A 14,656-nucleotide genomic window follows, 5' to 3' on the forward strand; every position below is an offset into this window, starting at 1 on the left:
ACATTCTAATATATATAATCCCACCAGCCAGTCAAGATGAGGTTGTCCCAAATTCATATTCATGATATGACAGTGACATCGAATTGATGCTAAGAGTGGCTTACTTTTAATAACACATTATCCGCTCAATTTGAAAGTATCTCACAAATGAGAAACTTCACGCTGTGGGTGTTTTTGGTTATTGCAAAAAACACACACCTGTTAAAATTACAAAAACTTTCACAATGTTGTATATTTGGGGTTTATTTAAATAAAACAAACTATTTGTCATTTAGTTTCCAAATGTTGTCGTTACCAAAGGCTTGCCAAAGAAAGATTTGCAATAGTTCGCATATAAATAGATATTCCACAGCGGTCAGCATATCAAAGGGGTGGAAATATGAAATAGAACAAGGGGGTCGCAATCAATTTAAAGGCGAGCAAGACGCACGCACACTGAGGCCATTGCGAAGCAAAACAATAATAATTAATTCATAGCGCACATATCAAACAATCGATAACAAAGCCAAAACGAAGCATTCACAATATGTATTAAAATCCGAATGCTAACAAAGACGTGCAAAATTGCTTCACTGCATTATTATCGTTTTTATTTTTCTGAATCCAGGCAGCCTCTGAAGCGCAACTCGAATAAATAGCAATGAAGGTGACAATGAGCTCGCGGGATGACGAGGAGCCCGTTTTATTATTGTGTGCCCTCAAAAACAGCAGGCGTAAGCGACGCTATGAATAGCGAGAAGCATTGCGCTGGGGCTTCCGTGCGAAGCTTCGGGCAGTGGTGGACCGGGAGAGCGAGGTGTGGACAGAGAATGCTAGAGGGCTCTCACTTGCAAAGCGAAGTTCTGCTCATCTTTAAGACTTAAAGCTTTCGTGACTGCAGTGATTCATCTTGGTTCTTTGGGTAAAGTCACGTAGAAGGGAAATAATAAAATGATTAAAATAAAACATAATAAAATACAATTCTCACGACGTTTCGGTCACAACGCAAGCAGCCGTCCTCAGGTGAAGAACAGGTCATTCAGAGGCTGCTTGCGTTGTGGCCGAAACGTCGTGAGAATAATTGTATTATGTTTTATTTTTATTATTTTATTATTTCCCTTCTACGTGACTTTACCGAAAGAACCATGAAGATCTGCTCATCTTGTTCAAGCCAATTCATTCGCGCGAACCAACATTTATTTATTCTTTAATGTAGCTCTTTTATGCTTCTTTAGTGACACCTTCCTCTTCTTGTGACAATGAGTTTAAAACTGGAATCGGTTCGAAGCTAAAACGTAAATGTTAGTTATTTATGTTTAACACGTAGGCTTTCGCGACCAAAGTCATACGTAAGAGGTGTTTTGGGTTAGATCGCGTATATATATAAATGTGTCGTTTAACCCGCCATCACTCGACACAGCCAACTAGTAAGGTTTGTCACGTAAACAGAACGTGGCCAATTCGTCACTAGTACAGCACGCCGGTGTGTTGGAGAGCCAAGCCACAACTGAGTACTCGGTTTGTAAATGTTGTGGCTTGGCTCTCCAACACACCGGTGGTGCTGTACCATTGACGAATTGGCCACATTCTGTTTACGTGACAACCCTTACTAGTTGGCTGTGTCGGGTGGTGACGGGTTTTAACGAGACATTAATATATGTACGCGATCTAACCCAAAACACCTCTATTGTGGATAGCTATTAATGGATAAACAAAACGAGGAGTGCAGTAGTAGTAGAGGCATGCACAATGTGTGCATGTTCAACTTCTTTCGCACCGCACGTGGCCAACCGTGCTCATCGGAGGTGTGGGGGGAAGGACAACAAAACTAAACAACGAAAAGCAGCTCTAAAGAAATTACAATTTCAATCTAGATTTAAAAGTGCCATAGCTCGAGTGGTGCCCAAACATCGGAAGGAAGAGCTGCGACCCAGAGTGTTGAGTTGCATATCTGGCCATGGTTCACCACCCCACCTGAGCTGACCATCAAAGTGAAGAACGGTCAAACAACTACCCACCACGACTGACGTGGCACGCTGTGGTCTTTACACAATCAATGGATTGATAAAAGGCTATAAATACGGTATTCAAATTTGGGCAGTAAATCGAGCACTCTGCCTGCCCGCTGCAACATGCATCTAAAGGCCAATCCGGTATGTCTGCGCAATAAACATTCTTGCACGTGACCTTTGTAATTTGCCGCAGACATCTGCTGAAAATCTTCTCAGGCTAGAGTAAACACGCGCGCTGACGAAATTAAGTACCCAAGGCATTAAACCACGGCGCTATCATTATTGCAGCCTGTTTGCCTCCACATGGAAGCAACTTGCAGTCTTATGCTGGACTGCCACTCCAGATGACTTTATAATTTCGTCTAAGCGCATGCAATTATCACATGAATTAAAAAAGCACGTTTGTTGTAAGTTATTTATGTTTTCCCATGAAGCAAATTACATCCATTATTATTGCTGATAAACCTCCAAATGAACTGCCCATCTGTTCTACAGTGATTTTACACTTGACTTGCTGATTTAAACTGCCCCACGTGTCTATATAATCTGCTGAGACAGCCGAGGATAAAACCGACGGTGGATGGGTTAAAAATAAAAACTAAACCCTGAAGATAAATACCGCAATCATTTATGTTGATGTGGCTGTAGAATCAACAGATAATTGCATTGTTTCATGTTGTAGCCACATTTAATTTTTAAGTTGCATTTCTAGTGAGGCTATTGATTCTACTTCTGCCCGAGATGCAAGCTGTTTCTTTACTTTGTCATCATCATCGCCATCATCATCCATGGTCTATCCACTGCTACATAAATGTCTCGCCAGGTCATCACCATCCCTCATGGCTCTACCAGCTCTACAATCCATCTCACTCCAGCGCAGGAATACATCTCATCGCTCCATTTCCGTGGTGGTCACCCTCTTAGGGGCATGTTTCTCTCTTTCGACTGCCATTCCATCGCTAACCTTAGCCATTATCCACCTACCCCCTTCTAGTGATGTATCCTGTCCAAGACCGATTCGTTTTGCTGTCAGTATGATGGCACTGATTTGCATTAGATGCCCGATTCATGTGTTCCTCTCTATGTCACTCAGTGTAAATCGAGCGTGCATCTCTGCACGCTTCAGTGAGTCCCATTTTGATCTTTTGTTCGGTTCTCTTCGCGAGTGTCCATGCTTGTGATCATAGCCGGGAGCTTGCAATGTTTTTAAAGGAAACATTGCCGTTTTTTTTTTCTTCTCTGCATACAAACTAATTTTAAGCATAAGCATAGCACCAATATCCGGTTTGTTATCATTTTTTTTTATTTCCCAGAAACGTAGGAATGCGAGCTACAAGTAAATGTGCCTCTTGGTGAGCTGTCAGGGACCAGAGTTAAGTCCCATGAAGATTTCAGCACGAGATTATGCACGTCAAAATAGTGTCACTTATGTTACGAGAATTGATCGTCCATGGCGTACACAGTGAAATACAATTCCTTTCGGCTCATATGCATGGTTTGAGTTGAAAAAAAACACAACAGCATTTTATCATGAGCATGCATAAATACGAGGACCGGTCATATGTTTTGCAAATTGGATGTAATTCTGAATGAATATTCTCTCTATTCACTCTGTAATGGTGTCTTTATGGAACCTATCATCCACTGGTTGATACATTTTCACGATTACACAGAGGTACAGCATTACTGGAAGAGCATTGACGCAGTGGTTCGTGCGGCGTGAACCCAATGACCTTAGTGAGTTTCCCGGTCACGGCCAACTGCCGCAGCAAGCGATATCTGAACTGGTTGTGAACCCCAACTTGGTGAACTTGCACTGACCTGCATGGTCAAGTACGGTGAAACAAACCCTCTATGACTGGCATGGCGTGGGAAGGCCTTAATCCAACAGTCAACTGACAAAGAGCTGAATATTATTAACTATTATTAAAGTATAATTAGCAGCAAAAATGCGGATACAACCTCATCGCAGGATGCTATGTATCTAAGAGATGGAACGAATTGATGAAAGAGATATGAAGTGCAAACCGTGAGACAAAAATTAAACCAATCATCTTCCCTCTTCCCTCTTCTTCTTCTTTCGTTTGGCCGTTGCAGATGCAGAGCATCGCCGACAATTTCCCTTTCAGGTGGGTCAAGGCAGATAACCGCGTCGGGAGCAGCGTAGTGCATCGCTGCGAAGCCTCCCTCGTATTTGATGGAGACGGCCAGAGGGCACGGCGGACTGGAGGATAGCTGGGTGACTCCCTCAAGATCACAAGAGGTAGTGCCAGAGGTGTGGACTCGAGTCATGTGACTTGGACTCGAGTCAGACTCGAGTCATGAATTTGATGACTTGCGACTCGACTTGGACTTGCATAACAATGACTTTGTCCCACCTATGAGATGTGGACTCGAGTCATGTGACTTGGACTCGAGTCAGACTCGAGTCATGAATTTGATGACTTGCGACTCGACTTGGACTTGCATAACAATGACTTTGTCCCACCTCTGAGATGTGGACTCGAGTCATGTGACTTGGACTCGAGTCAGACTCGAGTCATGAATTTGATGACTTGCGACTCGACTTGGACTTGCATAACAATGACTTTGTCCCACCTATGAGATGTGGACTCGAGTCATGTGACTTGGACTCGAGTCAGACTCGAGTCATGAATTTGATGACTTGCGACTCGACTTGGACTTGCATAACAATGACTTTGTCCCACCTATGAGATGTGGACTCGGGTCATGTGACTTGGACTCGAGTCAGACTCGAGTCATGAATTTGATGACTTGCGACTCGACTTGGACTTGCATAACAATGACTTTGTCCCACCTCTGACAAGAGGTAGTACTGAAGCCAAGTAAGGGCAAATGGGTTGTAAGGAGCCACGACGGAAGGGTGGATCAATCGCAACATTGGACGAGGACGGTACCAGCAGAAGGGCCCGCGAGGAAGCGCTTGTGCACGCAGTATTGAAGACCACGGCGGTGTTCAATGGAAACCGTTAATCGGCCTTCCGGGTCGGAGTGTCCACGGAGATCAATTCATCAATCAATGGCGTTAATTTAGAAGCACGCGATAGCCCGTCGGAATGGTCTCCCTTTTTGTTTTGCGAGGGAGACCCTGGGATATGTAATATAAACGGTGAAAATCGAACGGAGCGTGCGCGTGAGTGAAAGCGGCGTGCGCAAAATAAAGCGCACGCACGGAAACGGGGAGATTAAATGGCACGGAAACCAAAAATAAACAAAGAAGCTAATCGTTTAAAAAGCTAAACAATACTTTAAAACATTATACCGTATGAAAATCTACAATGAGACAAGCTAGTGGACTGATCGCATGCCCGCAATGCCATTTGGCACGCACGCGCTTCTTCCCTCGATCGAGCATGATCAAGCATTCTCCGTTGCCGGCAGGAGCAGGTGGCTAAGGAAATCCTTCCTGTAGGCACAGAGTAATTTGTTCAGTGCCTAACCCCGGCGGGAATTGGACACTGCCCACAAGCCCAGGGACACAAAGCCATCACAAGCCCCAGCCTAGCTGGCCACTGTTATCCCCGCGATTGCGCAATGCCCCCAGCGAGGCTTTCCTCCCTCGATGCCGACACCCCTGGCTGTGGCACGGTTAATGTGCAATTACTCTGTGTTTTTATTCTCGCTCTGCCCTGAGGGCACTCACAGCAAGCCGCCTGCGCAGGCCGCCTCAAGGCAACGTTTGTGGCACTCGCCGCTGACCTATTACTGTTTATTCGGTTTTAATCTGGCTCCTGCAACAGGTGAGAGAGACAAATGTCATTCGTGTAAACAGTGCAGTCGATGTTGATGTCACTAAATGGTGACGTTATGCTGCTGAAGGTGCGCATGTCGGTCAACAGTTTTGCTTTGAATTTTCTTCACGAGCGAAGGTTTCAAATGTTTTAAACGACAACCTTGCCCATGAGTAGGAGTAATTTCCAAACAAATTGGTACCATGCCCCAACCTTGCATATATATGCAATATACACAAAACTCTGAGCAATGCTGTGAGCCATGTGAAGACATCTGACCGTTTTACAAAAAAATACCGTTGAAATAACGATTCAGCAACATGTGAAATGAACCCTATCCTTGTGATGCCCATAAAGAAACTTAAAATTAAAATTAATTGCACTGCGTATTACATAGCAATGCATTTCATTCAATTAGTTTCAATGGCCTTTGATACTGCTGAAGTGAGATAACACCAGACAAAAAAAGACAAGAGAATATGAAATACCAGATTAGGTTAAACCTCTACAGAAAATATATGTGTCTAATTAGGTAACCAAACATCGGCGAAACATCAAGAAGAGCACAACATACATTTTCCAGTAGACGATTTTAGTGCATTGCCGATTGCAAGGACACCACAGAAGGAAGTTAGGCCACAGTTACTTCTGGCACATCTACTATTAACAGCCCTGAGTCAGTCGTGGACATTCCACATTGCTTTGGTGGGGGTGAGTTCACGCGCCAGAGGAGTGGATGGTGTAAACTCCTCCAGGATGAATTTAAGATTCTGATTCTGAGTCAACACCCCAACCAGGATTGCGAGCCACTTGCTCTATCACTGAGCCACCTGGCAGGATTATTTGTGAAGCAAGGGAAGGGTTAAACGCAATTCTATTTTAATTCAGACGCTCCCCCACCCCCTCCTCTCTCGACCCCTACCCCCCGAGGCACAATACCTATAAATGTCATGGGTTTCCCAACGGATTACACAACCTGTTGTGCTGGTGGGCTCACAAGGCCTGCCTACCTTAGGTATTCACATCTGTTTCATGGCTGGTGTGCACCAGGTAAAGCTGCTCCCTTCTCCACTTTACCGTAAACAATCCGACTTGGCGAGGATCATTACGAATGACCAACTGTTCAAATGGACTTCTTTTGCCAGTACACTTTTAAAGTGCGTAAACACGCGCATTTTGTTTCTGTTGACGTTGCAAATTTCCGGTTAAGGAAAACAACCGCAGGCCTATGTAAGCGCGGGGCGTGACCAGAGAAAAGTAATCTAAAGTTATTTGCAGAATGTTAATTGCTCGTTAATCCAGCCGGGCCCCCGGTCGACGCTGCCACGAGAGTAGCAACGTCTACTGCGGCTCGGTGCATGGGTTAAAAGTTGCAAGTTAAAATCTTGGTCGTGCAACGAATTAGGTCATCACTTGTCTGTGGTCGATACAATGAGTACTCGCAATTGTGGAAATTCATCACCATTGTTGATTCGATGTAGGTTGATATTCAGCATAGGAGTATTGAACTTCCACCTCTGGAAGTTCCATACTGATCATTAATTAACAATTAATTATTTAACTAGATCATATATTTTTACCAGGTACGGCCCACTGAGCTCTATAGCTCTTGTTCAGAAGCGGTCTGGCCACAAACAATAGCTCAACGAAATGGCGTTGTGCATTTCCCGTGTATACCTGCATACCCGTGACCTGGAGAGCAAAAGACAATGGGGTCCTATGAAAATCCCACATTGAGTTGGGTACAACTCAATGTGGGTGACCGAACCTTCTCAGTGGTGCGAGTGCTATTAGTTCATGGAATTAGACGCCCCGCCTCCCTTCCACACACACTGAGCTGCCTGCCACTTTAAGTGGCCAACTCTTTCTTCCCCAGCGATCGCAAGGCGCTCACACGAAGGATAAATTTACCTGTGAGCATACCTCACCACCCCCACCCCCCCCCCCCCGTGAGATCGTGGCCAATAATAAACTCATGTGAAATGCTGCAAAAGACTGGGGGGATTTACGTGGCTCTCATTGCCATACGCAAGAATCAAGAATAGATCGCTCAAAAAACTAATCGTGGTAGCAGCAAATCCACAATGCAGCGAGTGGGTGGCTTAGGTACAAGCAAGCTGTACGGTGAGGCTCATGTTCAAGCGCAGCCTTTTATTATTTTCTTAATACACTGCTGCATGAAGGCATGTACATAATAATGATGAATTTCTTTCGCAACGTACAAATCATCTGTACATCACGCGCGTCATGGAGGTCATTTGACCATACTTCACCACCCTGATAATTATTGCGGGTTGGTGAAGGTGGGGAGCACAGAAGTGGGAGCATAGTAGTACAGTACAATACGACAATCGATTTTGCTGCACATCTCCTCTGTTGTCGACCACTTAGGCTCTCAGTCAAATTCACTTTGACCAAGGTGAGGTCAAAGTTTACAAAGTCTCCCTGCTCTCATCCCTGTTGGCTGCCCTCAGACAGTGGTGGAAACTCCACATTACCATGGCATCCTTTCCATACTCTCCATACGACGACCATTGCGGGTGTCTTTATTCAGCGACGCTTCACATAGTGTCATGCTCACAATAGAATGGAAATATCTGACAAATTAGTGGTTGATTAAAACATCACGTTTGTGTATATGTACATACACTGTTCTCTATTGTATAGCAGATGGCGAAATAACTTAGACTTGCCTCCATGCCTCAGAGTTAATTTACCACATAATCCTTCGCTAAGCCCCTCAGACCGTCGACGGTGTCTGCTGAAACGCGTTAAATGCCTCACAAGGTCTGTGCCTCCAAATTAAAATTTGTGTTTTGTTTACTTGAGTGCATGGCCCGATTTTTTGTTCATTTTTTTACTCCGTTGTCACGCAATTTTAACAAACGCCAAAACCGGTCATTATATTGGGCAAGCAATGACGTGAACGTGCAGGCTGGCAACCGATTTATTTTAACATCTTACAATTTTATTTCGCTACGTTGTTTCACACGCCTTAAGAGCGGTGTAGCGGTTCCCAGTCCGCCAGTCGACCCTGCCGCCCATTTGAGTGTTTTCATGGATGCATGTTGAACTTCTTTCGCACCGTACGTAGCCAACCGTGCTAATCGGAGGTGCGGTGGAAGGACAACAAACTAACCACAAAAAGCGGTCAATCTAGACGATGTGAAAATGCATAGCTCCAGTGGCTTCCTAATGCATCTAAACATGTCTTTTTTTACATTTAACAAAACATTATTTTTGTTACTAATTAGTCGTTTATATGTTGCGCGATAACAAATGGCAAACGCACTCCCTGTGCGCTGCTGCATCGGTGTTGGATTTGAACCTTGATGGGACCACACTCTGCGAAACCACTTTGCAACCAGCTGCGGGTTTGCCTCAACCACCCGGAGTGCTGCACATCTGTTGCGTATTCCAACGCGCCATCAGGTCATGCCTAGGCCATTACGCATCTGAGGCATTACTCTTCTTCATTAATTATTCTGAAAGAAATACTCCTCATGTGTCAGGATTAGCCTAGCCTGCCCACTGGCATCGTCTGTGGGAGACCTGTGGAGATGAAATATATTCAAAGAATGGGAAATACCTGCTCTTACTGCTGTGCTTGGATTGGACAAATATGGTATACTTCTCATTGCCTCTGCTTAAAGGTGTGCACCAAATTAAAACATTGACGTTAAAACAAGACAAATTGGTTAAGCACATCGTATTCCCATTTCCAATGCCACTCATGATGACAACCTCCTCAATTTGACTTCTTTCTACTTTTTCTACTTCACAATTGCCAGTTATATTTTGATGCCACCGCAAAAGATCAAAACGCCTTCGCACACGTGCACTTTCCTCTCACCCACGAAGCCCCATGATGTCGCAATTCCCGAATAAGAGAGAGATCTTCCCAGTGAACTGAAACATTATTTTGCACTCCTCAGCCGCGTCCGTCTCATTTCGCTATTTTTAGAGCGGCGTGCAAATAGAGTCGGACAATGTTTTTACTTTGCATTGCACTCAATCATTGACTGAGTCTGAGAGGCATCAGAATCTCTGGTCATGGACACACTTCTGCCCTCAGGATACAATTTATATTTTTTTCGATTCTCAGCCCCAGGGCTTGAGACTTCGAAATAACGGAGATTCTGGCATGGTTGAAAAGGAGGCCCCCAGCTATACACGGCCTCCAATAGTCATTTAGAAGATGCATGGGTAGGTCCAGCCTCCATAGGTAAAATTGCCAACAAAAATAGCCCTCGTGAAATTAGACGTTAAGGAAAAAAATCAAAATAGGAATGTGCCAGTGTCCGCTTGTATAAACGTATGTTTCATAATACAAATGTCTGTTGTACCATATAGGTATAAAAAGCCATTGGTTATTGTCACTGCTGGTGAAATCTGGTTTTGAGTAGTGCTGTTAGAAGGTTGAGAGTTGAAATCCCAGCGTGGGGGAGTCAACTCAGGGCATCGTCTCTCTGGGGCTAGTAAAATTATACTGTACCATGGCAATTCAGCATTTTTTGATATGTGGATAGACTGGCTCTTTGGAATAAGAAGGTGGTATTTCTATCGTTGGCTAAGTGACACCAATGGATTTGAGTTCTTCTTCAGTGCACAATGCAGCATGGAGGCACTAGCCATTTTAATATAACTCATTGGCTGTAATTATTCGTTTCAAAAGTCTGCTGGTGGCATGCATATAAACAATCAAATCTGGAAAGAGGATAATTAAGTATTTGAAATTTGACATCTACCACCTTCCTTTGATCTGAGCATTTTCTAAACAATGTACCGCATCTGTTACAGGCACAAGCGAAATTAATCCGATTTAGCCCCCGCAAACATCACAACACACACGTCGTGTCAGGCAGCAGCCCCAGAAAAGGAGCCATCGAAGGAATAATCCAAAATCTCAGTCGGCCAACTGTTCCGTGGCACATGAAGCGTTCGTCTTAATTTGACCGGCGCGCGTTCCTTACTCTGCACGGAGAGCTCGGCATGAGCTTTGAGGGTCTCATTTTCGCCGGTCACCACACACTGGTAAATCCCCGAGTCTTCCGCAGCGGCCTCAGAAAACCTCAGCTGTCCATTCGGCAGCATGGTCACCCTGCCGGAACTGCAAAGAAACAATGCACGAGAACTGTTAGCGAACGAAGGCCTCTCACGGCACGAGCGTGTTCCTAACGGGAAAGTAAAGAAAGGAGCCATTCAGAATAGCTTGGGGTATTTCCTACCGCTGCTCGGAAGGTCTTTCGTAAATTTGCTATAGTTTGGCTCTCTTGTTGATCCTTTGGCATTTACACAGAATCAGAGTAGAATCCAGGCAGGACACATTGCCAGCCAGGGTGGATGGCCGCTGGATGAGACCGGTGATGGAACGGGAGCCAGTGGACAGAATACGTTCAAGCGGACGACCGCTGTGGAAAGAGGGAGCGATGAGATGAGTCCATGTGCAGGAGTGAAAACCAATTAACTATTGACTAACTCAATAGCTTTTCTTCTGAATTCATCTAGCCACAAATCATAGCGCAACAAAGTGGCTTATCACGTGGACATTTACAGCAGCCGGATACTCTAAACGCATGTTGATTCTAAATGTGGAGTGTAGAACCGTCAGGGTCGGGATCGAACACGTGAACTCCAGGCGAGGTGGTTAACATCGCAGGCCACCATGTGCACGAGTGAGATGAATGGGAGCCGGCACTGGACTGTGAGAGATGGCGGTGTGGAGAGGCCTTCATTCAGCAGTGGATAGACAATGGCTGATGATGATGACGGGTGTCCAAGAGCGTGTTCCTTTAGTGCGCGGTCGCACTGCCTTCCCGGCGCTGCAGACACTCTCTCCTATTTTGCTCGAGGCTAAAATGTGAACGTTTCCGTCCCGACAGTTGCAAGCGCCACTTGTTGCGAGTGATTGGATTTTCGCAAAGTCGCAACACACAGCACGAGAGATTCCGCTCCACACCACCAGCCTTGCAACTGTCGATGGTGTGTGGACGAGGGAGATTGGGACACGGTTACATACGTACATTTTTCGATTTAAAGCTTTCGTGACTGCAGGGATTCATCTTCTTGGTTCTTTCGGTAAAGTCACGTAGAAGGGAAGTAATAAAATAATAAAAATAAAACATAATAAAATTATTCTCACGACGTTTCGGCCACAACGCAAGTAGCCGTCCTCAGGTGAAAACCATACCTGCATTTCCCATAAATATGCTAAATTCCTCTTGATATGCATATTCTTTTTTCAAGGCTCCCCCTTTCTTCCCCCCTTCCAACCCAGCTTATATACATGCTCCAAACGCGTGTGCTGTTTCATTCAGACGCTGTCGCCTCGACAGACCTGGTTTTCACCTGAGGACGGCTACTTGCGTTGTGGCCGAAACGTCGTGAGAATAATTGTATTATGTTTTATTTTTATTATTGTATTACTTCCCTTCTACGTGACTTTACCGAAAGAAGCAAGAAGATGCATGCGTACATCTTCAGTGGAAAATACTTAGCGAGTATCCCCTGTGGTAGAGACTAAAACGTATCAACACGGGGTACGAATAATACTGTGAAGATGCAGCAAAAGGCATGGAGTGTTAAATAACGCAGACATAAGGCTGTTCTTGTATCAAGTAAACGTTGATTAACATAACCATATTTATTCGTTTGTAAATATTTCAGTACTACAATACTGTACGGTATGTGCAAATTGTGCTAAGCAAAGGAGAAAAATGCGAACGAACTGATTTATGAGTCTTTAAAATGAGTAATGGGGACATTATTGTGTAGATGGCCTTCAATTTTGTACGATTAATCTCATTGATGGTTTTATACCAAGATGTCACTTTTAACAGGGTATAATATACCCAGACGTAAACTTGGATGACATGAAGTTGAATAAGAGGGATTATAATCACTCAAATGAGTGGGTGTATGAAGGTTCTCACAGCAATGGCATAGCAGAATAAGAATATTGAAAGTTAGAAATTAACAAGCTGCATGGCGCTCTCGTTAGTGTGCTTGATTCACAGTTGGTACAAATTAAAATCCTGGTTCGGGATTGATAGCTTCGTATCTCTCTCGACTCATCGCATGGATTCATCAGTCCCTGTCGTTAAACCCGCCACCACCCGACACAGCTAATTGGTAAGGTTTGTCACGTAAACAAAACGTGCCAATCATTCACGGGTTCAGCACACCTGTGTATCGGAAAATACTCGCATTGCATCAACACATGCAATTAACCCTTGTTGACATGAGCGGTAACAGCGTTTTGAATACGTGAACAATAATGACAGACGAGAGGTAAAAAAATTGACAACTTTCTGTTCGGTATTCCCCAAGCAGGCATGCATGACCCAACAGCATTAGCTAATGCAATAATTCAATATTTATTTCGCCAAGCCCCCGGAGCTTCGGGCTTTTCATTTCACCTAATGGAGTTAAAGTGCTTTGTGTGCGGGTGCTGTCATTCGGGACGCGTACATCAACAGCTAGTTCTTTTCGGCCACGTCTTTCGAGACAAATAGATTGCCGACACATTCCCAAAGTTGGTGCGTCGGGTACACTTGGAGAAATGAAGGCGAACGTATTTCCCCGTCATTTAAATAACTGAATATCTATATACTCGAATACACACCACGCAAATCCCTTGGTTGCCCCCATATTGCACTGGGATATAATGAATAGGATTGAAAGGACCACGAATAATGGGAGAATTTGAAGACCCCAATAGCTCGCGTGGCTCATAGGAGAAGAAGTTGCAGATAAGAAGAGGCATATTCATCTTCTTGGTTCTTTCGGTAAAGTCACGTAGAATGGAAATAATAAAATAATAAAAATAAAACATAATAAAATAATTCTCACGACGTTTCGGCCACAACGCAAGCAGCCGTCCTCAGGTGAAGAACAGGTCTGTCGAGAAGACAGAGTCTGAATAAATCGAAATTTAAGAGGCATATTGTAAACATCAACTTGACCACAGGTTTAAGATAACATGCACAGTACACTGGAGCTTATTTTTAGACATTTTCCGAATGCTTAGTTAATATGTTTTATGGATTCTGCGTGCTTGGTTAAGTAAGACAACTGTTTGAGCAGGTGAAGGATAAATATCATGAAATTTAAGTAAATAACAGTCAAAGTGGCTCAAGCGGCTGTAAAAATAAGTCGAGCAGCTTCTGAATAAAATGACGTAAATTCTAAATAAATATGGGTGGTAACTCTTAGGTTAAACAAAGCAACTGTGCCAGCCTCACAAACAGCATGACCCACACACGATGAAGTTACATTCAACCATGCAGTCCCGAATGATAATAAAACCTCGGAGCCCAAGGATTAAATACCCGAATTTCCCCTCCAAAAGCTAACCAGGTTCAACGCTGCTCAGCTTCCAAGATCTGGAAGGACTGAGCACATTCTGGGTCATTTGATCATATCAGATAGATGATGCATGAAAAAGAGTGAGCATTTTAACACGTAGGTTTTTGCGATCGATATTATTCATAATTTTAAAGATTTTAGCCCTTTAGTATTACTTATACTTTGTAACGTTAGTATAGTTAGAGTGTATACCTTTTATATAAGTTAAGATTCCCACTTGTTCAATGTATGCACCGTCCCGCCATAGTGAATTCCTCGTTTGTGCAAACTTACATGGCGATTAAAACCGTTTCCGATTCTGATTCTGATTCATAATCTAGGTTTTTTGGGTTAGATCGCGTAGGTATAAATGTATCTTAACATGCCACCACCACCCGACACAGTCAGTAAGGGATTTGTCACGTGAATAAAATGTGCAAATTAGTTACTATTTCAGCCGGCCAGTGTGTTGGAGAGTAAATACACAACATTTACAATTTGAGTACGACGTTTCTGGCAAATCGCCAATGATGCCGGATGTAATTACCAGCGAAACGTCGTAATACT

The 14,656-nt window shown here is 44.0% G+C and overlaps 1 protein-coding gene across 1 annotated transcript in view; it reads right to left on the bottom strand.

Annotated features, from left to right (window-relative positions):
* The window catches only part of LOC144935547 (neogenin-like), a 171,069-nt gene that overhangs the window by 80,877 nt on the left and 75,536 nt on the right, over positions 1-14,656 (bottom strand). Inside the window, 1 exon segment of the mRNA XM_078862307.1 lies at positions 10,717-10,853. Coding sequence (XP_078718433.1) covers positions 10,717-10,853 — 137 coding nt within the window.

Source organism: Lampetra fluviatilis, chromosome 13 (genome assembly GCF_964198595.1).
Source record: "Lampetra fluviatilis chromosome 13, kcLamFluv1.1, whole genome shotgun sequence".
NCBI classification, from domain to species: domain Eukaryota; kingdom Metazoa; phylum Chordata; class Hyperoartia; order Petromyzontiformes; family Petromyzontidae; genus Lampetra; species Lampetra fluviatilis.